At 45.2% G+C, this 26,962-nt stretch overlaps 1 protein-coding gene across 2 annotated transcripts in view; it reads right to left on the bottom strand.

The window, feature by feature from the left end:
• bcr (BCR activator of RhoGEF and GTPase) overlaps positions 1-26,962 on the bottom strand; it is an 84,191-nt gene that overhangs the window by 27,673 nt on the left and 29,556 nt on the right. For both annotated transcript variants that reach the window (XM_080017763.1, XM_080017762.1), the window contains exons 2-4: positions 9,990-10,174; positions 3,322-3,426; positions 1,815-2,000 (exon numbers count right to left, since the gene is read on the bottom strand). In XM_080017763.1, the coding sequence (XP_079873889.1) occupies positions 1,815-2,000; positions 3,322-3,426; positions 9,990-10,174 (476 nt within the window). The remainder of the gene's footprint in view (positions 1-1,814; positions 2,001-3,321; positions 3,427-9,989; positions 10,175-26,962) is intronic.

The raw sequence follows: 26,962 nt of genomic DNA on the forward strand, positions 1-26,962 counted from the left end.
TACTTTTGGCTTTCACAGGGATTCAAACCAGAGAAATCTAGTTTCATTGCATAACCGAGCTGAACCTGGCTTTGAAGGATTTATGGCTTTATATTGGTGCAGACAGGGCATAATTCCAAAAATGTAACGTTCGTGACGGCAGTACAGGACACGTGCGGCAGAAGCGGCAGTGTGCGCGATTTAGCCCTATTTTCGTTCTTCAAACAGCTCTCTCTGACACTCATGCCTCATAACCTGTCATCCACGCGCTGCCTCTTCCTGCATTTCCACCTCTCCGTCTTCCCGCGGTGATGCCCATGTATTTTGTCTCCACCGCCGAGCCCCCGCCTGCTCCTCGCTGCGCACTTCACCGTCATCGTGAGACAGCTCTATCAGCGCGGCCGGCTAATCTAATCGCCTACCCTAGCCAACCTTTATCCTCTTTCCTTCCCTCTTTCCATAGTTAATTTGTCCTCCGGTGCCCCCGCCCTATCGCCTCCTCCACCTCCTCCCATTTTTGCCCCGATCGCCCCCCGTCTGCTCTCATCTCGTATCCTCCCCCATCCCTCTCTCTAAACCTGGATGACTGTCATGTAGCAGCTATTTTTTCTGCAGGCTCAGCGTCTTCCGCCTCTGACTCTTATTAACCGCTGTCTGAAAGCAGAGGGGAGAAAGACACTAAATGTGTGTGTGTGTGTGTGTGTGTGTGTGTGTGTGTGTGTGTGTGTGTGCGTGTCTGTGTGCGTGTGTGCGTGTGTGTGTGTGTGTGTGTGTGTGTGTATCTGAGTGATGTGTGCGTGTGTAGCGAGTAAGGGAACAGACGGGTAACATAGAAAACAAAGAGGAGAGAAGAAAGAGAGAAAAGAATGAAGAAAAGATCTTTCAAAGATGTTTCATCACAATGGCACAATGGTTAAAAAAAAAAAAAAACACGAGCTCGCCTGGCCGACTGATTTGAGGCCAGACAAAGAAATATATTAAGATAAGCACTACACGGAAGACGGAAGGAAGAAAAAAAAAAAAAAAAAAAAAAAAAAAAGAAATATGAAAGATAAGTTATTAAATAAAATATTTGATAAAATAGAGGATTTGGGGCATGTTGACCAAGCAAATAGAATTTTCCCAGATCCGCCAGGGAGGAGGACTACAATGTGAAGTTATTAAGACAGTGGGAGGAAGGAAGGGAGAGAGAGAGAGAGAGAGAGAGAGAGAGAGAGAGAGAGAGAGAGAGAGAGAGAGAGAGAGAGAGAGAGAGAGAGAGAGAGAGAGAGAGAGAGAGAGAGACCAGACACAAAGATAGCGAAAGAGGAAGACAGACCGTAGGAGCAGGGGGAGAGACAGACACGGGGGGGGCGACAGATAAGGGGTAGAAGGCGGAGGACAGGAATACAGAGAAGGAGCGAGAGAGGGATCTCTATTTATAGCCGCCTCTTTGAGACACAATGCACACGGTGGACTCGGCTGCCTGCGGTGGACAGACGGCACACTGACACACGCCTGTGTGTGAGCATGTGAGAGAGAGAGAGAGAGAGAGAGACTCCAATGGGAGAGTAGCACTCTCCGAGAACAAGTTATTCATTATGGGCTAATGTAACAGACCAGATGTCAGATTTTTGTGGCGCTATATTCTTGGAGAGACCTCAAGGTTCATGACAAAAGCATGTCAATTGCTTTTAGTCTATTGGATTATGATCATTACATTTGGGCTTTTGAATAAGCCATCGGTTCAAGAAGGATATATATTCATACGCACACACATAGGCTGAAGAATGGACACACACACACACACACACACTACTGACATATCACCCAAAAACCCCCAGACAGGCGCATACCTGTTTCTGGAAGAGGTCCCCTACTCTCTGGTGGTGGCTCCACTGCTGCACGCGGGGCAGCAGGCTGTCGTAGAACTCCTTGTGCATTTCGTAGAGTTCAGGCACTTTGAAGAAGATGGTCTCGATCTGGGACACGGTCAGCACCGGCTGGGAGGTGGTGGCCGCCGCCTTCAGAGGCTTCATGGGCTTCGTGGAAGACAGGATGGAGGGGGAGGCCGTTCAGCACAAATCTCTTTGTTGTTATTTTGTTATTCCACCGCATCCATCAAGCCACAGCTACAACGCCGGCACCAAGGTTAAGACATTTAAAGTGGTAATCAACGATATCTTGTTAAAAAAATCCCACAATTGGTTTATATTTTTTTTGCTGGCACCTTTTTAAGAAACCAGACATTCAATGTATTTGTTATGCATGTGCTTCTATCTAGGCTGTCCATGGTTAGTGGCGTGGTCCGCCTTCTCTGCAGCAACGATGAATTTAATAAACCAGTGGAGCTAGTTGTGGTCATTTAACTGTTGATATGGAGCATTGACCAAAAATGTACCCAGAATTTGTGGGTAAAGCAAGTGAACCCGCTAATTTTAGGCGATTGACGCCTTTCCCATTGCCAAGGAGAAATGCAGTTTTTTTTCTGGCGTGCCACGTTCGACGTCACAAACACACCGGAAACGGGGTGTGTCACGGCGCCAGGGTGATTGGGAACAAAACAGCAGAGGAGACGGCAAATTAAACCTAAACGGCGGGGAGCGGGGACGCTCCTCCTCTCCGGGGACCGGCATGGAGGCAGTGCTGGAGTAGCTCAGAGCCTGGCGGGGGGGCGGGGAGCGTGGGGTTCTCCACCGCGCTCCCCACGGTGAGATCCCCACACTCACAACACTTCATGGTCCAAAACTAACGGAAAAAAAAGGTGATAACTTCTGATTTGGATTTTGGATTGTAAATGGGATATGAAATGATGGAATGACGCACGGACATTCCTATCTATTAACAGGGTAACCTCCGGAACTCAAACGTGCGACACATCACGCAGGTAAAGTGGTAAAATGAGTGGGTTGACCCGGTGTCGTGTTTACATTAGAGCCGATTGGAGGTGCAGCCGATTAAAACCCGTGTCTATTGAAGGGTCATTTGACCCAGGACTGAAACCCAGGTTTTTCCTTTCCCACTGATAACCAATGCCGGATGTTAGCGGGTGTTACCGGGTTTTGGTGCAGCGGTAAAGAGGTAATCCACCCATCAGAGACCACAGTATGGATCGCCACTTCAACCACTAAAAATATTGCCATTATTTCCAACATACTCACCATCTAAACACAATGAAGTGAGATCTACATTTGACATTTTCTCTGATCCAAAAAGAACAAAAAGGAGACATGCACAGCCATAAATCCAGAGGACAAAAAGAGAGCGTGCGCAGAAACAGTTTCGATGGAAGTGGTGGCAATGTGCTGACGGGCGAACACGAAAAGGCACCATGTTGTTCGGTGAATACACAGTCGGTCTCACCAGCAGCAAAGCCTCCAGGTGACTGAGGTATGTCTCCTCACTGGCCAGGATCCCAGATAAAACCCACTTCCTCATCTCCAGACCCTTCTCCAGATCGCATTCCGTCTGCAACACACATGCACACATTAATCAGACAACTGTTCAGACTTGGAAAAAATCATTGGTTTATACGAAACGTGTACGCATAAAAAAATAAAAATAATAATCCAACGCCCTGGAAGCATTAGATAAGTATGATTTGTTCTCTAACAAATCTTTACCAGATTCTAATTATTGTTTTAGGGATTCATTTAGAACAAAAAATGTGTTTCCATTCAAATATTTTATTTTCAGGATGAATGTGAGTAGAGGCAAAAAAAACAACAAAAAAAACAAAAACAAAAGAACGCTCATTAATACGAACGTTTTTCCGAAACCCTCCACTGTGGTCGTCCCTTTTCCTCAGGGCAATCACAGCCCTCCCAAAAGTAAAGGCAGGAAAAGCAAAGCACAGAGGAAGAGATTCCTTGGGCTGCCTTGTTTAACCAAGAACTCTGAAAAAAACATGAGATAGGCAAGGTCTCTCCTGGGACGATGATCTCTACTTATGTGCTTGAGAGAGCATGTACGAGAAAAAACAACACGCGCGCACGCACGCACACACACGCACACACACACAAAAATAAAAAAACAACAATTAATGGAGGGAAAGAGAGGAGGTAGGAATCCGCCACTGGATGGACAGAGAGACTGCAATTGAGGGAGGGGTGGAAGAATGTGGAAGAGGAGAGAGATGAAGGGAAATTGGAGGAAAAGAGACAAAAGCAGCTTAAACTCTCAAAAAGGATCAAATTGACGCAAGAATGTGAAATGATCAAAGAGAAGAGAGACGGAATAAACTCTAGTAAACCCAACTCTTCTTAGACGTGGGCGTGCGTGTGCGTTTGTGTGTGTGTGCGCCTGTGTGTGTGTGCGCCTGTGTGTGTGTGTCAGGGCACCAAGGCACGGAGGAGAATCCAGAGAATGTGTCCCGTAGAGAGGATGAAATCTAGAAAAAAAAACGCCACACTGAAGGAGCATTTCTCAGCATGTGTGTGGGCTTTGGGCATTCTTTAGCGTTTATTCCCCCTCCTCCCTCAACAGCCCTGCAATTTACAGGCAACATTATATTCATAATTAATGACCATTCATCTTTTAGGTCGGAGCTTGTGGACACATTATCAAGACGCAGACATGAGGCGTTGGTCTGGCTTTGAGCCAGGTGGGCGGTTCCACGGCTGACCCCTGGCCGCCGGAGACGAGTTGTTGACGCTTTTTCTTTGGGGATCATACTAAAAAAAGTAGGGCCTGTCACAACAACAACCCGGTGCAGATGACATTACAACTGAGATTATCCTGAGTTTGGCGATAATGATGTCAACCTTTTTTTTTTCATAAAATATTTTATTACACACACACACACACACACACACACACACACACACACACACACACACACACACACACACACACACCCATTATTTTGTCCAACATAAAACAACACAAAGATCAAAATAAGGGGTTTTCAAACAGCCAGCAGCTATATTTTGCACCGGAGGCGGCAGTGTTATAGAACAAGCTAGTGAGCTATTTCTAGAAGAAGAATCATTCGCAAGGTACATTTTTGCATAAACTCAGAATTCTGTCATCCGCGTTAACCCCTCCTAATCATTAGGAGTGGTGAGCAGCCAGAGTCCGACGTCAGAGGATCAAATCCACAGGATGGAACCCACTTCTAGGCCGCCGTTGTCTTGTATAAGCATGTATGTGTGACCTGTTGGGGTGCGCACAGGTCTAAAGGTGTGGGAGGTAAACCACATTAGCAGAAGAGCAACATGTAAACCACATACATCAAGGTGCCCAATCTGCCAACGCTGTGAGCGCTGACCCTGATGCTTTTTCACAGTATTTTGAAATTATCATATATTGTCGAATTTTCTGTATAATATCAGTTAGTAAGTTACATTATAATCTAATGTGTTAAAAAAAATAGAGAACTGTGAGCTAATTTTAACTCTAATGAACTCAGATACCCGATGATGACTGATTACACATTATATTAGAATATAATGTTCTGATCTCCACAGACTAATTAGAGGAAACCGGGCAAAACAACAAAGCGCTCATAATATATGTGGAAAAACAAGAGGCGAAGGTGATAAACAACAGGAAACAATCCCTTGTACCACCGCAGACATGAAAACATTAGAGTCGATCCAGGCCTGTGTAATTGGCTCGCAGTGTGGGGACGGAGAGCAGAAAGTGTTTATTCATGGTGTTTGAGACCCAGACAGCCCCCCCCCCACACACACCCACCCTCTTCTCAGGGGTTTCCCCACATCTCCAGACATATCATCTTTTATTCATCGCCATGCCAACTAATGAGCCTCTCAGTGTTCCAACCCAACTAAAGAGGGGGTCCGACCGCGATCGAAACAGCTTCCCGATTGTACACAACAATTTGTGAGTGTATATTTGTGTTGTAGGGTTTGATCATGTTTGAGTGTGTGTGTGTGTGTGTGTGTGTGTGTGAGTGTGCAACTGCATGTCCTGTGAGCAGTTGAGATAACAAATACCATTAAAATGTATTTGAAACCTTTACCCACACATAATGGGTAGGTTTGCTGTTTTTCAACCCAGGCGTTATTAAAATATTGCATCCCATCATGTATAACTGTGCATAGCAGAACCTTGCTGAACGGTTATGATTGAGAAACTTCTCACTGTACTTAAATGCAGTCCAATGGGGCAAACAATTTAGCCAAAAACTATGTAGCCAGACAGTCTTTATATGTTGCAAAACGTTGCAAACGTTAGGCTAGAAACAGAAAGTTGAGCAGCTTCTTACCGGCAAAGTGCTCTTGCCAATGCAACACTCTGGATGTACCGAGGAAATTGCTAAATAAATGTGTACAAAACCCAAGACTTAAGGACTTGAGCAGTGAGAAGCTGCAGCAGAACGGTTACAAATGATGGGAACCGGCATTTTAATAAGGCCTGGGTTGAAAAAACAGCAATCATATCATCTAAAATGGTTCTCTCAGTTTTGACAGCGGCCCATACTGTATCTGTGCCTCTGATGCGATTCGTAATGGTGAGTTTTTTGTTGTTGTTTTTTTTGCCCGGATTATTTTCACGAGAGCTACACAGGAATCAATACAAATAGTGTTTACCCGGTCCAGCACAACGATAAAGATCAATGCCTGGAGACGGAAGATGGAAACACAGCGACGGTGCTAGGGGCGATATTATTGTTTGCCTCTCACGTCCCTGCGAAGAGTAGTGTCGCTTTGTATGGGCGCCCAGAGAAAAGGTTGGAGAGGACTGTGTGGGCGGCAATGCGAGCGCTGCTCCATACTCTATCAAACCTGATCGTTTTTCCCATTTCGTATTTACATCCGTATTATCGTATTATCCGTATTATCGTCCTCTTTTTTGCCTTTCCTCCCTTTGTGAAATGGCTAATAAGACTGATTTACCATTCCTATATGTACGCCTTTCGGATGTAATGGAGTGACACACACATCTAGGAATAGACTGTTCGGAGATGGAGTGCAGTCATTTCACCTGCATTCCCCTATGTATTTCTGACCCCGGCAGGACGTGATCGACAGTGACAGGGTAATGTCCGCAGGGGTTGGGGACGGCTATTCTGGATTGGACGTGTTGACATGTGCCACGCTGCATCGCTGCCCGACTTTCATTTTGAAAGTAAAAAAAACGCCCCCCCCCCCCGCGAAAGGCAGCCGAGCCTCATTAAAGACACAAAGCTTCATAACAACACCCCGGGGCAGAATCTCCGTCTCGCCGAGCGCGGTAATCCAGAGAGGTCGGTCGTTCCGGGGCGTTCGATGACTTGGGAGGGAGAGCTGACCTCGCCCTGAGGTCTTTGCCTCAGGCTGTGATGCCATCGAAATAGACAAGGCTGGGGGAGGAAGACGATTACTGCTTTAGACTACTGCTTTTTTTACTGTTGTGTCTTGCGCGGCACAGACAACGGCCTGAGAAACAGATATCAATGTTAAAATAATTAACAGACAAGAACAGTTTGAAAATCAACTTGAAAAACATTTAAACAAGACATTTCTGCCTTTCTCAATTAGGACTATCTTTATTTACACCCTCTACGGTGGGTCTCAAAATAAGTGCGATAAGATCAAAAAAGCATCGGCAAAACATGTCACTGCGCAGTCATCCTTGTCCATCTGGCACATTTCCTCACTTTACCCCCCTCTCGGCTAGAGGAGACCGTTTGAAGGAGAACGTCGTTCTGGAAAAACGACATCCGCATCATCGCCAGCTGTGATGACTCACGCCGGTGACATCACGACGCTATTGGCCGCCGCTTGGCCAATCGACGCTCTTCTAGGGGTCTGACTCATCGATTTGAGGAGGCGACTGGGGGAAGCGGCTGAGGGGGGGGGAGCTGTCCGAGGGCAATCCAAGGACGACAGTAATTCCATTTTCGAGACAATTACTGAAAGCGTGTCTGGCTGTGCGGATATTTTTAAGTATATAATTGTAAAATGGCTGCATAATACATTTAAATTGCCTTTGGTTACAGTCTCCGCCCGCCTAAGCACACATACAGTATGCATGCACACGCAGTCACAGCGCCGTGTTTGCTCGGGGATTTCGTCTCTAAACACGATAATGTACTCAGCGAGCCCCATTCAATCCCTGCTATAACAAATTTATCCTCACACTGCGCCGTGATAACACGATTTCTGCACGTGCGGCAAAGGCTCGGCAAGTCCGCGCCGGAAGTGCATATGCAAAGTTTATCGGTGAATCGGTGTGCGCGTTCATTAAAAAGCATACGAGGAAGCGGAGCAATCGGGTCAAGGGTCGGCTTCAGTCGGGGGACTCATCATTTATGGGCAGATTCGAGCCATCAATCAGTTTGACAGGCGTTCACTTTCAGCAGTGAGGAAACACTAACGGGGGAGGAGTCATTTCGGGGAGGAGTCACTCCACTCCGGGATGACTGATGCGATTACTTATTCAAATGAGACTCTGCAGGAAATCAAAATGAGGCTATTATATTTTCCCTTGACCTTCTCTCTTACAAGACCTCCAGCATGTCCGTCTGCCGTAAATCCCAGAGTAAGAGCATATTAAGTGATAAAGGGCCGACTGATGAAGTGAACGTGATATTTTCCCGTGACAAACAAGGAAACATCTACCGATGAGCTCCACCGCCGCCGACCACGAGCTGCATCGACATCCATTTGAACCGCCGCTCGCTATAATGGGTGACGCGGGATTAGAGGTGTCCGCTTATGGTGGGCGTGCGCGGCGCATGCCCGAGCCCTCTCCATGGTAACGTTTGAAGAGCTCCAGATTGGACGGATCCCTGGGCACCTCTTATGCCATGAGCGCCACTTTTAAAGTCGTCAGATCGCTGTACCGTACACACTACGCAACATTCTGTCTTGCGATCGCGGAATCATGACTGATCGGCAAAAAAAAAAGAAGGCAGAAAAAGAAAAAAGAAATACGGGTGTGAGAATGAATTGGGTGTGCGCGGCGCTCCGGTGCACTTCAGTCGCTCCTTCTCGACTCTTCCCCTCACCCCGTGTCTTCCCTTATTGGCTGTGTTACATGCGTGGCTCCCCAACCGGACCAGGTATTCAGACCGCTTGTAATCTTTCGGGCGTCTGCAAGGCAACGACGGGCTCTCGGGCTGGAGGAACTTTTTCACAGTTCTCACATAGCGAGCGCTGTGGGGCGCCGATTTGCTTTCGCCAATGATGAGAAGACATAGGCAGCGATACATGGGGATTCGAGGTGTAGGTTTAAAAACCCTTAAAGCGAGGTTACATGGAGCTGTGACGCAGTCTTTGTTAGATACCCTTTTTTATCAATCTTCTTAGAAAATCAATTGGATTTCCCGATAAAAGACAGGTCTGGCTAAAACAAGGATTGGGGTAAGAACAGATTAGCCCACTTTTCTGCGCTGTATTGGGGTCAAAATCAACACAGCCATCGGAAATGACTCTCGCCATATAGGTCAGAGGTCATGAATTTTGATTTCAACAGGGGCCTGATTTTCTCGGAGGAAACTCTCTCAGGGCCAAACTCTAGCAATAATAAGAGCATTTGCAAATGTGATTTTCTACACACACACCATCCTGTCTCCAAAGCAAAATTGGCTTGTGGCTTCTATGCTCAGACAATTTTAGGCGGCATGGTTTAACGTTGTCATGTATTAAATTGTTTTATTTGAATGCGTTTTAAGGCAATCTGTAACATTTGATGATTAACGACAGAAAGCAATCGTGATAGGCAGCCATGGAAACGACACCAATACCCCTTCCAAACAGAGAATCTGGAGTGGACTGCTGTGTTTTGACAGCTTGAAATCCCAGCAACCATCGAGGTAAAAATGGACTGACTGGTATTGATCAACAACGTGTGAGAACCCCCGCTGTTAAAATATAAATTAAAATACGGCTGATTGCACCTTTAACATAGAGTATATCATAGAGTATATTTAGCTGGTATTACAGAGGCTTGGGGGCCAGTGGCTCAGTAGGCCGGACCTTGGGCAGCGAGGCATATAGATGTAGGTGACTTTCTGTGAATTTCACACAAAAAAGAAAAGATTAGTGACGAAACATCTGAGGTTACAGGGACGGCCTACTGACCGACTTGGAGGACTCCAACGATCCGGAGGAGAGCGTGTCCCGACTGCTGCGGCTCTTGGAGCTGAGGTGCGGCGAGGAGGAGGGGGAGTCGTCAATGTACGGCAGGATGTCGTGGTGCCTCCTCTGCTCCTCTGCCCGGTCCGCATCGTAGCCGTAGGAGGGAGGAGTCCCCGTGAAATGTCCGTCTGGGATTAGGGAGATAAGGAGAAGGTCAGCGAGGAGTTTTTGTCCTGATGATGGCCGAGAGGAAACTCCGCGCCGCGTCCGTCCATCTAAACATGGATATCACACATCCCAAAGAAAACAAATTCCCACGTTCAAAAAGCAAACTGAGGTGCATCGCTCTGAACTACACGGTCATGATATTTGTCTGGAACTATCTCAGACCTCTTTTCATTATTTGAGATCTTCATGATGACTCATTTGGGCTTCAAAACTGTGTAACAATAAACAATTTCTTTGTTTCCTGACAAAACTACTCTTTAATTAGAGAAATATATAAGCTGGTCATGCTGAGTAAACTGATTTCAAATGACTGGTACATTAAGTACATTTAACTGTACCTTTTTTTTTTTTTTCTGTAGATGAGCGTTGATACACATCCTGATTACAATTTCTAATAAAAAAATTGTCTAGGTGGCATCATAGGCATATACAAGGGTATTTATCTGATGAATCATTGATGAGTAATCCATCAGCAGTAGAACTAAAGTAACACAAAATAATAGACTTTCGAAATGTAGTGGATTAATGGCGCACATACTTCAAAGTCATGTAAGTTTAATCCCTTGAACTTGTTACTGTCCACTACCCCTCGCTCAGGGGATTCCCTCCCACTCCCCATCATCAGACCTTGACTACTTTTTTTTGTTTTTACAATGTCAGAAGGGAGTCAGGCCACTCATTATGCTTTCTTGGTTGGTCCAAAATAGGCCTTTTTTTAACATTCCAGTAAAACTGTTTACAGTCGGTGGGGATGAGATTATTGCGCAAATGGGAAACTTCAAAGCCTTGGGTCTGCGTCTGAGTGCAGTCAGTGGTTCTGGGAAGCGAGAGTACTGCGGTGGGAAGAGAAGACAACTAAATCTCAAAATATCAGACGACAGCGTCTGACATTTTGCTCATCTCCTCCTCCCACCACCATGTTTTAACAAAGCCCCGTTTTTTTTTTTTGTTGTTTTTTTTTTTCAACAGAGGCTGGCCGGGCTTCGTTTTTGCGCTGACTAAAGTCTAAAGAGACACCGCATTTCCAACTTACAATCAAGCACGGCAAACATGCCCCACGCACGCGCACATGCACGCACGTAGACAGAATGCTCTCCAGTTCCCACTAAACAATCAGCATTCTGTCTGTATCCTCACAAGCCAGGTTTTCTCCCACACTGGGGCAGTTAAGAACCCTCCCCCACACACATACATTCCCAGATACTCATCCAGCATCTGGGAATAAATATGACTCAAAGAGGGATGAAAACACATGAAAAAATGTCTTTGCAAAATAGACTTCAATGTAGATATCAGATGTTATTGCCCCATCATTCGTGTAAGCAATGTGTTAGGGCTTCCACAACCATGACATTTTATTGACGGTTAATTCTCTCCCATGTCTCTATGTGCTCTCTTTAATTCAGAAAGACCAATGGGAGTGAGAACGAGAAGGAAAGAGAAGAGGGAAGACTACACTTCTGTGCTCGGGGCAAGCCTGACCTCTATGCTACCCACTGTCTGTCCCGAATACTGGCTACTGCCAACTATGGTGGGTGGATGTGTGTGTGTGTGTGTGTGTGTGTGTGTGTGTGTGTGTGTGTGTGGCCCTGTGTGTCTTCTTCAGCCAACTGGCCTCTTGCAGCGTTTTTACCAGGAAGGCCAAAATAGAAGGTCTGTGTTAGTGTGTGTGTGTGTGTGTGTGTGTGTGTGTGTGTGTGTGTGTGTGTGTGTAAAAATACTCTCTGCGGACAAGGTGTATTTGACGTTGCTGCACCAAACCAAACTTGTCAGAAAGCTGCCGTCCTTCTATTTAATGCCATGTTTGTCCTCCATTTTGAAAAGCGCGGTGTGAACCTTGTTTTCATAATAGCAGCTTAATATCAGCCTACACGTTGGTTAAAAGGGAGAGCTATATTTACTGATGTCCAGATGTGAAAAATCACATCCGCAAACACACATTTTGGTACTGTAGCAAGGGTACGAGTTTCCTGACAAGTCTTTACACAGCCACACAACTTGTCGTGTGATCCATCCCACATAACAGTAGACAATCTTATGGATTGCCAAAAATCTAAAAACTGCTGCTGTGTTTGGATTGGATGGATCCTTACGTTGTGTGTAGGGTAGCAACGTTACATAACACGTATCTTCGTACAAAAACAACAATTTTCGAGCCATTTCTGGGGAATTTGAAAAATAATTTGGGAGACGCTATTTTTATCTTTTCCACTTCCTGGCTTCTGAAAAATATGTGAATGCGTATTTGAGTGCGCGCGCGGCTCGGAGGCACTGCGGTGACCCCGCAATCCCACGACGCCAAGAATACAGCACATCTACGCGGCTTATGGAGGAATCGTTTCCTTTTGGTGAATAAAGGTGATGGGAGGTGTCAGAATGTTCTAGCCGTGGAATTACTAGGACTGTTACATAAGAATTCACAAAAAAAAACAAAAAAACAGATATGCTGTGAATGCAGCCAGGGCCCTGTGGGTAAAATAGAATTCTTGAAGGTATAAGGGCATGATATTTACACAAGCGCTACAACACAAATACCTCCAATGTGCCTGTTCATGAAGGCGGAATTTAGTTATTCCCACTTGGTACCTTTTTTCCCGCTGTGGGGATATATGCAAAAATGACGATGAATATGCTTGCTGTTTGTTATGAATACCGCTGTGGAAGATCCGGCTTGCGTTTTTCCATTCGAGATGAGACTTAGCCTCTCTAGTCTGTCGGTTGTCAGTGTTTTTTCGAAGTTTGGGTCGCCACCCACAGGCGGAGATTTGATGGGGTCACCAATTCAAACTGCAGAATTTCCATGTTCGTCCCTTAAAAAGATATTCTATCCATGGTAAGCCTCCAAGACATGTAGGTGTTTCTACTCTATGTACCACTTCATTTACCCACTGTAGGCTGCACTATAGGCTCCGTTCAGTATTATTGTTATTACAATAACAATGAACGCATAAAAAATATGCAAATACTGGAACCACATTTATCAGTATGTAAAATGTGTAAATACTAACATCAATAAAACACACATAAAACAAACCTGTGATTCATCAAATGTTCCTTATGTCTTGTATTGTTGTTTTTGTTTATGTCTGGAGGATGTATGCAAGTAAGAATTTTATTGTACTGTGGTTTGAATATTACTCTCTCGAGCGCGCTTTGTGAACATGTTATTTATGGGCTTTCTGACAGGCACACTCCACAGCTGACCTCCCCATCCCCTTGTTGGTGACCCATCTTCCTTCCTCCTCTCCGTCCTCCGTGTTGACCCTCTGAGGAATAGCGCACCACCACATATAACCTCCGCCGTAAGGACAAAGACAACGAGATGCACACACAGGCACAGCCCTGACTTCTAGCACTCTCAGACGAAGGCTGCTCATGCTTTTGGCCAGCTGAAACAGGCATGTCTGCTTAACACACACACACACACACACACACACACACACACACACACACACACACACACACACACACACACACACACACACACACACACACACACACACACACACACACACACACACTAAAATGTTTACATGGAAACAGCTTTTGGGTGGGGAAGGAAGCGTTTCCCAAAAGCAGGTGGAAAACTTCAATCAAACTGGGAATGGGAGGTTTTTGAGTAACCAGGGCAACACATGGAAAGACTTTCCATGTTTTTCCAAAGCACCATCATATGGAAGGTATACGACGCAATACTGATGTGTAGGGCTGGCCCCTGAAAGAATCATCAGTCTGAAACCCGCCAGTCGACTGATTCAAGTCGAGCAGTCGTGTTTTGTTTTGTCAGTCAGTGTGTATTACAATACCAGGATAAAACAGATAGAAGCTAACAAAATGCACAGGGATAACAAATATATTTTTATATGTGTGAATCAAACACGGCTCTCCGTGCCCTGTTCCTCCAAATAAAACTAATAATAATAATAAACCCAAACTAACAGTGTGGGTATGGGGGACGGAAAAACGGGGCACGACTCGTAGGCTCGTTGACATTATTTTCTGCGCATAACGCATGGAGAGGGGGTTGATCGGGGAGAGAGTGATGTAGAAAGTGTCCCCATTATGCACGGTTTCCTTCCGTACTGTTCGATACGTACTTGTTTCCTTCTGTAAGCAGACGGAAAATAAAATAAAACCACACTGTTCTGGCGTGCTGATCGCGGACACCCCATCGCTGGCATGTGCATTGTCGGTGCCATCGAAAGAGGGACAGGTGCGCAAACTGCTCCTCAATCGCTCCCATGTCACCTATCTCGCCTATTCACCTATCGATTCCACTGACAAAATTCTGAGTCGGGGACAGCCCTACTGATGTGACCACCAGAGAACTAGTATTCCTACAGATGACACTTTTATGGAAACTGGACATCAACAAACTGAACTGGTCTGACTGAAGTTATGTTTTGAATTATAATTCCATGTCAATAAGCACCTGTACAGTGTGAGTGGAGGGGACCAAATAAGTATACATGTCTTTTAAGACGGCGGAAGGTGTACTCATTCATGGTGTCACACCTTTGAAGTATGGCACCACAATAAAGACAACAAGTTTCAGTCTCCCCTCGCTCCCTCCCGTCGTCCTCTGTCTTTTCTTCTCATCTTTTATCGGGTTATTAAATGTGACATCTGCTAGCACTTGTGACATTGGCTAGTGAAATTAGCTATCGACAGCTCTAATATATCAGCTCTAATATATCTAATATACAGTATATACATATATACTGTATATTTATCTATATACACTGTATATGTGTACACACACACACACACACACACACACACACACACACACACACACACACACACACACACACACACACACACACACACACACACACTCACACTCACACTCACACTCTAATATTCTGCAGGTCTACCCAAGTTTGGTAGGTACTAACCACATACCGGGAACACCTCACAAGACCTGCTGTTTTGGAGATGCTCTGACCCAGTTGTCTAACCATCACAATTTGGTCCTTGTCAAAGTGGTTCAGATCCTTACACTTGCCCATTTTTCCTGCTTCCAACATCAACTTCAAAAACTGACTGTTCACTTGATGCCTAATATATCCCACCCCTTGACACTTGCCATTGGAACAAGATGAGCAATGTTATTATCTTCACTTGTCAGTGGTTTTTAATGTTGTGGCTGATCGGTGTATATATATATATATATATATATATATATATATATATATATATATATATATATAAATAAAATCATAGATATCATAGATCAGATCATACAGTATGATCAGCTAATATAGAAGGAAATATCTTCATCAAGAGTGAACCACAACGTGAGGACATATTGTGATACACTACCACTGAAAGAAGATGAGATGTACAGAAACTAACATGAAGAGAAGCAGAGAGAGTCTAAACCATTTGCGAGGGAGGAAAAGGCCTCAAAGGAGGACAGACATGGACAGCATAAGAGAGCGGGACAGAAATACTGGAAACTAGGGCTTGATATTGGAGTTTTATTATATAATGGATATCGGCCTGTCAATGTCATAAACCGGATATGTAAAATAATGAAAAGAGTCTTTCGACAGAGCTGGGCAGTGGTCGATGTTTTTTAACGTAAACAATTTTAATTAAACAATATTGAATATCGGCAGAAGTTATTGGTATCGGCAGCCTCAATCAAACAAATATCGATATCGGCCCTTAAAAACCCATAGCGCTCGAACACTACTGTAAACGGCAGCAGACGACACTGCAGATCCTAGACAGTAAAGTGCTCCTCCAACCCCAACAGCCTGCCATAAATCCACCCTGCTGTTGATGCGTTTATTGGACGTTGGCTGGAAACCTCATCTCCACCTCCGATCAAACTATCACTACTGATATTACGCCAATATGTCTTCCACTGCTGCGCGCGCGCACGCACACGCACACACACACACACACACACACACACACACACACACACACACACACACACACCCTTACTTCCCCACCCAGTCCCATAAGATCCACTGTAACGCCACAGTGCTCCAGGCCCTCTCCTCTAATCCAGCTATTTGGCTAGACAGGAGAATATAGTAATAGATGGGTTGTTGGTTCTCATTAAGTGTTACACACCAGCGCTCCTCCCACCTCCCTCATGCACTGTGTGTCATTCGGGCCCAGCTGATTTGGAGTGGGTCATCTCAACTCGTTAAGAGGAGCGTGCGTGGATCGTAGAGACACATTTCCTGCACTCCTGGTGTTGTGCATGTACTATGCATGCATATCCTGTGTGTTTGTGCCTACACAGAAATATAGCTTTGCAGCGATATATTGCTATCTCACAAGACTATAGATATACAGTATACATTATACACACATATACTGTATTACACACACATATAGATACTGTAATACACACACACACACACACACACTAGTATTTACACTGCATATTATTGATAAACACTGTTCTATATACTATTTGTGCTCGACTTTACCACCACCTGCCCATACTGGGCTCACTAAGCATAGTGTTAACTCATATTTATACTGTATGTGTATATACATTTTATTTCATTTTTCGTCTTCTTTTTGACTTGCACCGTTCCGTCATATTCCGCTGCTTTAACACCTGAATTTCCCTTGCGGATTAATAAAGTGTTATCTGATCTTCTATCGCCACAATATTTTCCACATCCAGGTGTGTGGGTGTGGAGGTGTGGTGCCTATGGGGTGCCTGCGGTGGGATATGAAAAACTGGAGAGAGAGAGAGAGAGAGAGCTGCCTCGAGGAGGAGAGAGAGACTGGGCACCCCTTTCCCTTGAGTACCTACATCCCCTAAATATCCAATTTAGAGGCAATTTAACGCAGTGGGTGGGGGTTGAGGGGGGCGTTTAAATTACTGAAATTAGAAAGCTGTGGAAATTAAAGTGAAGCCCCAGCTAGAGCCTTGCTGGGGGGGAGAGACGCGCCGTCAAATGAACTTGAACGCAGCCCTTCCCCATGGTAATCCTCCCGCAGCAGCCCGGGCGCTTGACAACCGTTAATTTGATAAGCGTCGGTATCTCGTCATGAGCTGCGGACGCGGCGCCGAGGACGGCGCGCGCGGCTCTATTCTCGAGCGCCCCGAAATATCCGTCAGACGTGAAACCCTTTCGCGCCCACTGGCACGCCGAAGGCCATCGAGACGGTGAGGGTACAATTTGGAGACGAGGGCTCCGCTTTTCATTTTGAGCGGCAATGGCGTCCCTCCCAAACAGCAGTCGGTGTAAAAGCCAATTGGGGATGCAAAATCTCTTCTGACAGAAGTTAATCACAAATCCTTTTTACAGTGCCACTGGGGAAAAAAACCAACGTTTTTTTGGGGGTTTTTTTTATGCGAGCGAGTATTGCATGTCTTTGGTCGCCAAAACTGCAATCCTCTGCAGACTTGCTCCGTACTCGAAAAGATTATTTGAAGACAATAAGTCAAGAAGCGCCGACTCCCACATGGGAGGCAGAGGCGTCGTCCCTATCAGGTTTTCCCATCTTTTCCTAATTTATCACGAACACTTGTTTAACTAATCACGCTTGGCAGTCAGTGCCTGATGTCTAGACGTCTGCTCGCAAAAAAAGAAAAAAGTAAAATAAAATAAAAATCCTCGTACCCAATCCCCAGTATTTATTTATTTATATATTTTTTTAAATGGAGCAGAGCCGTGAAATTATTATAAACCCAATTTGTTTCCCGGAGGTAATCTCTTCGCCGGCTTGTCGATAATCTCTGTGGAAACGGCCCAGGAGCGGCTGGTTTCCGTTATGAAGCCGGGACGGTCGCCAAGGCATCAGAGGCTGTTCCTCAAATAAAAAATAAAAATAAAAAAATAATAAAAAAAAGAGGAGATAAAAACCAAACAGCAAACCCCCCGCCGTTCTGAAATCATTTCTTTGTTTCGGGAATCGAGGGATGAGGGACAAAACACTGGGATGAAAGAAAAACAACCGCGCAGGGGGTAACTTGGCCTGTAATCGCACCCCGAGCGAAGGAACAAAGGGGAGGGAACGGAGAAACCCCGACAGGAACGAGGATATGTGCTTATTTATCCCGTGCGGCTTCCTCGTCGTATGTGGTCCGGCTCCTCTCTGCCTTGAAACGTCCGTGCAGCGTTTGCTCGTGCGGATTAGGTCTTTCTGGATCCCGGTCTTTTCGGGACAGCTCAGATAGTTATGCGCTTCTTTTTCGCCGGCCAAACGTGACGTCCGCGGTGAAGCGCCGATGAGGAATGGGTTCTCGTTATCGCAAATGTAAAATGATTTTCCCCCGGGTCGCTGAGGTGGCTATGAAACACCTGCGGAACAGTGCGGCGGACAAAACCCCTCGTGTCTGGACAATTTTCCAGCTGTTATGAGGTATTTAATCGAAGTGGTCGCGTGAGAAAGATGCTTTCATCAATCTGCCGCGCTTGTAAAAAGGAAAAATCAACCAGCATAAAAATGTCTTCAATTATCTTAAATAACTATTTCTAGGGATTCTATAGTTGAAAATAAGTAGCTTTTTAAAGAGAACAGGAGCTCTCCACTGTACTATACATCTTTATAGGGCTTTAAGACAATTTCTAGCAGTTGTTTTCTTGTCTTAAGAAATCTTATAAAAAAAAAAAAAATGTATATAGAGAATATTGCTTGATTTAAGTAAATAATTTTATTCTAGGTTTCTTTCAGGCAATTTTTTGCAGTGAACCGTAGGGGTTCACAGACACACACCGCCTTTCAAAAATTAGCGCCGTGTCTTTTGAGCCGAATCGGGTTCTTTGAACGCAACGCACATCACGTCCCCTCCTCTCCTCTCTTTCCTCGCCCTCTCTCGTCGCCACTCCAAGCTTTTATCTCGGCCGCTGCCCCGCTCTGCCGCTCCTCTACCTCATTCTGCACTCCCACTCTGATTCTGTTTAACTCGCTCCCCGTACAGTATGAGTGGATCTCCATCGACACACGGCAGAGTCAACCCCTCGCCCCGCCCGCCGGAGCTTTGGTTCCGTAAGTGTCATCTCCGTCAGCTGCCGAAGCCATTAGGAAGGCGACTCATTACGCTGAACGCCAAAAGCTTTACGGGGGGAAATAAGCGTTTAAATTGCAGCAAAAAATCACACAGAGACACTGATTAATAATACAGCACGCTAAATTACCAGCTCTGCTCTGGAACATGGAGAGCGCTCATTAGATTTGCCGTTTCTACAGGGAAAGACGGTAATGTAGGATGAAAAATTCAAGAAGCCTGATGTTACGGCCCCGAACGGTGGAAAAAAAGAAAAAGGGTAATTTTTTTTCTTTTTAGTGTAGGGAGATTGAATGGGTTTAAAGTGCTCTCTCTGAGATAATCACTGTAATAATGTATAAGAAGGTGCATAAGGTATCTCCACTCCGCTATTCGCTCTTTCCTTTAGCGAGCATGTCCTTTCACCAAAATACAAAAAGCTGAGCCCTTCACAACAGATAAGCTGATAAGTCTCTCTCGCTCTCTCTCTCTCTCTCTCTCTCTCTCTCTCTCTCAACACATACACATTCTTTAAACAGTGGTCGGCCCATCCACCGGGGGCTTTTTTTCCGTCTGTCTCTCCGTCACGCAGCCACTTTTATCCCTGTCTGCCAGCCAGTTAGTCAGCCATTTAGCCAGCGCTGTCATTCTGTCAGTCAGCCATCCAGTCGGTCGGCGTGGTTTTTTTTTCGGTCCGTCTGCCCGCCTCGACTCTCTCCTTTCCCTCCGCCGGGGTCTTTGCGGGAGCGAGTGTGCGATTTCACGGCGGCTGTAAATCTCGGGGGCGCACTAAAGCCTCCCGACAGTCCCTATAATGCATCGTGAGCGCCGTGGCGATTGCACGTGTGTCGGTGTGTGAGCGGAGGGTCGGCCTGTTAATATATCTGTGTTGGACCTGGCACTTTAATCTCCACGCCTTTACGCGGAGGGTACTGTGGCCCCGACGTGTCTGCGTCCTCAGAGGGAGGGACGGGAGGGAAGGCCAGCGATGTCAAAGAGAGGAAAAAAAAAAAAAAAAAAAGAGAGAGGGAGCTGGAGGGTAATGGGTGGAGGACAGAACAGTTGATTTAGGGTTTTTTGGGGTTTTTTTTTAACAGAGAGGAGTTGTTTTTTTAACAGAAGTAAAGTAGAAAATGTTCCAGAGATGTTGACCGCATGAATAATTGTGATTCAAGACCAGGAAGTTAAATGAAAACCCTAGTATATTTAACACTAAACCTTATTTTTTAATCATTGGGAGTCAACCCGAGTGATCGGTGTAATAATATTTTAAATTGATATTGAGAGTGGTCAACAAAACTGATCACGATAACACAGCTCGTGTCTGTGAAAGTACACACACACACAGCAAAGTGAAGATAAGATGGATAAATGTGAATAAAGTTAAAAACATATCATCACATAAATCACAGGTGGCAACTGTTTTTCAGGGGTCAAGCCGTGCGGTGTTTGGGGTTAGAGGCCTTCCAGGCTAGAGGGGTCAGAGGTTAACGCATTGGATAAGAGGTGAAAGGTCACGAGGGTTTTGTGTCACCATGTTTTCGTGTGTGTGTGTGTGTGTGTGTGTGTGTGTGTGTGTGTGTGTGTGTGTGTGTGTGTGTGTGTGCGTGTGTACTGGCGACGGAGGCTGGGGGTGAAAATTCAATTAAAGAGCAGTTTTACTACCCCCATCCACTCAGCTTTATCACAGTTAAAAACAATATTGAAATGCAAGTTATATAAAGGACTAATGAACCCCCAGTTGGCTAAATAAAGCATGAAATGATCCGATCATTACGGTAGAAGTGCATGCCTTTTTAGGATAAAAAAAAAAAAAAAAAAAAAAAAGCAAATTAAGCCAAGAATGCAAGAGAGGTTGCCTATAGGATTGGGATGAAACTTCAGTTATAAACAACCATTCTAAATAAGAACACCAGAGAGACGTAGTTAGAAGTAATTGGACCTTGGTAAGTGAGTCAGTTGGGTTTGAAATGAAGGGTGTAAGCCGAAGTAAATATGGTTGGATTGTTTGTGGGGACTGCAGTCATTTTCCAGCCCGGTCACCTGAGACTGAACCCTTTGATCTACATGGCGTGTTCCTGTGTGTGTGTGTGTGTGTGTGTGTGTGTGTGTGTGTGTGTGTGTGTGTGTGTGTGTGTGCGCGCATCATTAGGTTGTCTTGCAGCACGTACCGCATTACACCCGTTCAGGGTCCCTCGGGTCCTGTTATTCTGGTAAAGTCAGTGAACCAGGAATGCTGAGATTATCCACAGTATAGAAATTCTGCCCTTAGAAAACCTGTCTTGCCAGCCCATCCCCTAATTCCAACTGTCCCACAAACGACGCGGTAACATGCAACACACCATAATATGGTGTGTTGCGTGTGAGTGAGCAACTGAGAATGTTATGACACACAGTAGCTACCTAAACTGAAAATAGAAGAATATGAATTTACTTAATGTGTAGCACTGTACAGCAGTAGTTGTCAAGCTGGGGACCCGCTGGGACCCCCCAGGGGTCCTTCAAGTCCCCTGGAACCTTGTCAGCGAAATGATTAACAGTTAAACTTCACCGTTATTTCATATAAAAGATGTCAGCACCCTTAGAGAATATACAATAATGAAGTTTGGACTAAATCACAGCTCGTAAATAAAAGACCCAGACATGAAATCAAATGGGTTCTTGGCCTAACGCTTATGAAGTTGAGGGTCCTCATTATGAAAAAAGGATTCAGAATCATTGGTGTACGGCCTACCATCCTTTAAAGTACAAATAATAAGAGAAACACTCAAAATTAATCAAAAATCAGTTCTGGCAACAAAACAATGGGCAAATGACAATTAACGACAGATCCAGCCTGCCAACCCATCGAGGTGACTATGTGGAGTTCACAGTACTCTCCTCTTCCATTTCCAGTGGCCCCTGGCATAGCCTCAACACAAGCATAGCTGCTCCTCCTCTTATCATCAGCAAACAGAGAACTGAGCACAAAGGGCCCCAATCTGCCCTAATCTCTGGTCAAACACAAGTCTCAGCATCGTTGTCGCTCACGGCAATAAACTCGTGCCTTATGCCTGAGCCGTTCAGGGGACACATGTTTGGCTTTTGCTTAATGGACCGTGGAGACTTGCAAAAGCGTGTCTCCAGGGGAACTGTTGCCGTGGTTACTACCGGATGTCATGATTGTGTGCATTTTTTTTGTGTGTGCGCCATTAGGTAACCTTTTAGGTTAGAGTCCTATAAAAAAATGAGCATTTTACAAAGAAAGAAATATTTAGTTGTGCTTTTAAAAATGTGTTCTTAATATAGAAATGGTGCTTATTTGATGCCTTTTCCTCCATTTTTAGGATGGGTCTTAGTAACAGTTGGATAATACAGATTTCTGTTTTTAGAGTAATTGTGATTTTCTGTGTTTTTCGTTTTATTCTACCCGTCATATGCCGCGATTATAATAGTGCAATAATACACATCTACTGATTACAGAGGAGCTGTCTATTGACATTGGGACATAAAAAAATTGGATGGGACGTTTAGTTTCCTCAACCCAACTGGTAGAAACCCAGCTAGTCCACTTTTATTTATTGCGACATTGGTTTCCCAGCAGGTAATGGCAATCACACAGTTATGTAATAACTGTGACAGCTCTAGAGAACAAAACCAACAGTATTCTGGTGCTGAGACAGCTGTACAACCAGTGGACAAATTTGCCAACTTTTTAATTGATTTATAAATGTCCATTTACCAAGTCAGCCACTTTGCGATTTTACGATAACATACTACAGATACTGACTGAGCTACAGTGTGACCTCACAACGGAGATAAAAAAAAAATAAAAAAATCATTGGTCAAAGTATTAGTGCTACGAGACAATAAGTTGTCATACACGACAACATTACTGTCATCATCATCATCAACATCTGTCAGTGCGTCTGTCAGTCTAATTAGAGGACAAGAGGCTTGGCCCTGATCCTTCATCCTGGTACCGAGCCAGTCTGGATGCCCCGCACCTTGAAGCATCGCAACATCAAGTACCTGAACCCAGTTCCACTGCCGCCCTTCCAATCAAACACACACTCATTAGAATCAAGCACTCAAATACATTAAAGCTTGCAGGTGTGTATATTCTGCCCCTCCCTCTCTCACACACACACACACACACACACACACACACACACTCCATGCACATTCAGTGGTGATCTTAACCATTGTAATTTTTTGTATCATATCGATAGATCACAAAAGAGCAAATAAACACCACACACACACACACACACACACACACACACACACACACACACACACACACAAATTAGGGCAGAGAATGATTAGGAAAGCGAAAAAAGCACCGACGCCAACACAGGCGGCCAATTCAATTACTCCAGTTCCTCTGGCTGTCGAGCTGTACTCTCCTGGACATTTTTTTTTGCTTCCAACATCATCTGATGAGCCAAACCACAAGGAGACAGTTTTCTGTTTTTACTTCCTTCCACATAATGTTCTAGTACAAAATAGCGGCCCGCAGTAAAACTACACTATCCGCAAACTCGTGAAAAGTGCTTAATATTAGTCGCTGAAGACCTGGAAGGTATAGAGGTTCTTGTGACGCAGAGACTTAAAATGGTTTCTAATCCAGGATGATTATGTTGAAGACGTTTTTGATTCCCTCTTCCTATAGGTGATACAGGCGGCCGCCTAGAGCCCATCCCGGCGGGGTGGGGTTGGAGAGGGAGCGATTGTGGCGCATTTGGCGCACTTGTCTCCCTCTCCGGCGGCATCGAGGATGCGTGTGCCAGCGACAGTGATGCGAAGCCCGAACAGTGTGTTTTTATATGTGTTATATGTGTTTTTATTTTAGATGTAGGTTGTTTTATTTAACGTCTTCTTATGGAACGAAACAAGTGCGTATGGAACGCTATGGAAGGAAAGCGTGCGTAAGGGGACACTTTCTACGTCACTCTCTTCCCGATCAACCCCCTCTCCATGCGTTACGCGCAGAAAATTATCTCCACGAATCTACGAGTCGTGCCCCGTCCCCACACTGTTTTTATTTGTTTTATTTGGAGGAACGAGTCACGGAGAGCTGTGTTTGCATTCGTGTCCGAACGATTAACACATATAAAAATATATTTATGATCACCCTTATTTCTAATTCCTCATTGAGCTGTCATCCCTGTGCATTTCGTCAGCTTCTATCTGTTTTATCCTGTTATTGTAATGGACGCTGACTGACAAAAAAACAACGACCGCTCGACTCGAAGAATCTCAGTTCACTGACGGGTTTGCGACTGACGATTCGACTCGTCGACTTTTCAGGTACAGCCCTTCCAAAATCCCAGACGATATCTAATCTCATATAACAATATTAATACTACGTCAATATATAGTCCATCCCTAATCTAAAGGCAAGGGCACACAAAGTGGTGAGATGTCAGTAAAATAGAAGCCATGCCATGAAACCAGGCAAAACGTTCCCGACGAGGATACTTAATCCATAATCTTGGCCCACCATGGCATCCATCCTTCAGCACATGAGCAGCGGAAATAATTCCAAAAGAATTCATAAATCAGAAGAAGCAGAGAGAGGACAACGATGTAAGTGGTGAGAAAGAGCAAGAGAAGGATAGAAGTACATAACGGAGATAAGATGGAGGCCGTGGAATCTACTTATAGAGACAGCGCAAGGAGACTCGGGAGGGCGGGAAACAGAAGTGCCTTTCTTCTCCGGCGCCTCGAGGGAGAAACGTATATTCAATTTGGGTTAAAAGAATGCATTCAGAGAGAAACGCCTCTAATGGGCCTGGAGTAATGAAAAGACAAGGATTTGAGGATTAACGCCGCTTTTCTCCGTTTCTGCGCCCGGGCGGAGAGCGAGAGCTTCAGAGCCGAGCTTTTATAGATCCAGATCAAGGCTGGTGAGCTGTCACTAAAAAAAAAACTCACAACTCACACTCACACTCACAACCAAGCGAAACCGAACCAAAGACCCTGTTATCTATACAACATGTCCCACGCAATCAGGGAAGGCATTTTTGATCGTGAACTTTCGGCTAATGTTTTCCCTTTGCAACCCAGCCTCAGCCTCCCTTTGACATAACACATGTTCTGTACTCTCTCCATCTCTCTGTCTGTCGTTCAATCTCCTGCTCTCTCTTTTCCCTCTCTCTCATTATCTCCCTCTCTCTAAATTGCTGACTGATATTACTAACCGGTACCGGTTACACGTCTGTCAGAGTAACATTATACCGCTTATGTAACCAGAGACTTATACTGTAGTATGGCTGAGACCAGAAATGAGCGTGGCACTGCAGGCCGCACAGCGCCGATTGTCCTTGCGGCATTTGAGTTTCAGCGTGTCCACATCCTGGCCGCGCTCACATTTTCTGCAGGAAGCGAAAAAGGTTTCATTTAACGGACGACACCGCTCTACATGTAAGGTTTGAAAAGAGAAAACAATAGGGTCGACGGTGCGAACGGTTGCTGGGTGTCTGTGAATCTGCCCAAGAACAATCAAACCTGTCCCTAACAGCTGCCCTCGCACGCTTGCGCACACACACACACACACACACACACACACGCACACGCGCGCGCGCGCGCACGCAAAGGAGGTCATGTACAGGCGGTTTGAGGACATTCTCTGCACGGAAAATGTTCCTTTGTCTGAATGACATGTTATACAGTCAGCATTGCTGCATTCTCTATGTGCGTGTGCGTGTGTGTGTGTGTGTGTGAGTGTGTGTGTGTGTGTGTAAAGTGACAATGGGGGCAAATTAGGTGGGGAGTGGCAGGCTCTGGTTGTAATGGTTTGCAGCAGCGCAGGGCTGCTCAGCCAGATGTGCATTGTGTCGCAGTCCCACATGCTTAGCACACACCAAGGACAAGGGACAGATCCAAGGACTCCACACACACACACACACACACACACACACACACACACACACACACACACACACACACACACACACACACACACACACACACACACACACACACACACACACACACACACACACACACACCATGACCTCATATAAAGTAAAAAACCCCTGCAAGGACACATAAATGTCATCTATCAACAGTGAGGTATGCTTTTGTGAAAGTGCAGCGCACCACTGCACCTGAACACGCATGCACATACACACAAACACTCCATCATGTCAGTAACGTGTGGAGGTTGTCTCTCCTGGGCCAGCAGCGCATAGTAATTTAAGCCCTCACAGGGTGCTCGGAATGGAAATAGCGTTTCGTAACACCCCACGATACGTATTATTTTACAACTGCGAATGCCAAAAATAGTTGTTGAATTCAACATTTAGAAACAGGTTTTGAGAGCGGCTACCAAAATACAACCCTCCAAAAGGAGGACATCAGGGGATTATGCGGAGCCATTTATTACTCTCTGCCTATAGATGACCCACCACAGAGGCGGCTAATAAACAAGGAGCTATCGAAAGAAAAGGGCGGAAAAAAGAGGGACAGAAAAGACTGAAGGGAGAGAGCGATATCAATCAGACGCAAGATGGTGAGACAAACAGTGTGAGACAGGTAGGGAGAGGAGTTAAGGAGACAGAGGATGAGCACAGACCACATTGGAAGAACAAAGGAGTCATTTCCGCCATCATTCGCAGAAGGTGTGTGTGTGCGCGCGTGTGCCTGTGTCTATATTCGCCGGGGTGTACGGTCGACCAGAAGATTACCCTTTTCTAAAAAAACATTTATATGGGAGATTTAAGAGGAACAGGCTACTGAGGCGTGGGTATACCTGCCTACGCCTTTTCCATTCAGTAGAAGTAATGGTGCA

The sequence above is a fragment of the Zeus faber genome, assembly GCF_960531495.2.
Source record: "Zeus faber genome assembly, chromosome: 17".
Taxonomy (NCBI): domain Eukaryota; kingdom Metazoa; phylum Chordata; class Actinopteri; order Zeiformes; family Zeidae; genus Zeus; species Zeus faber.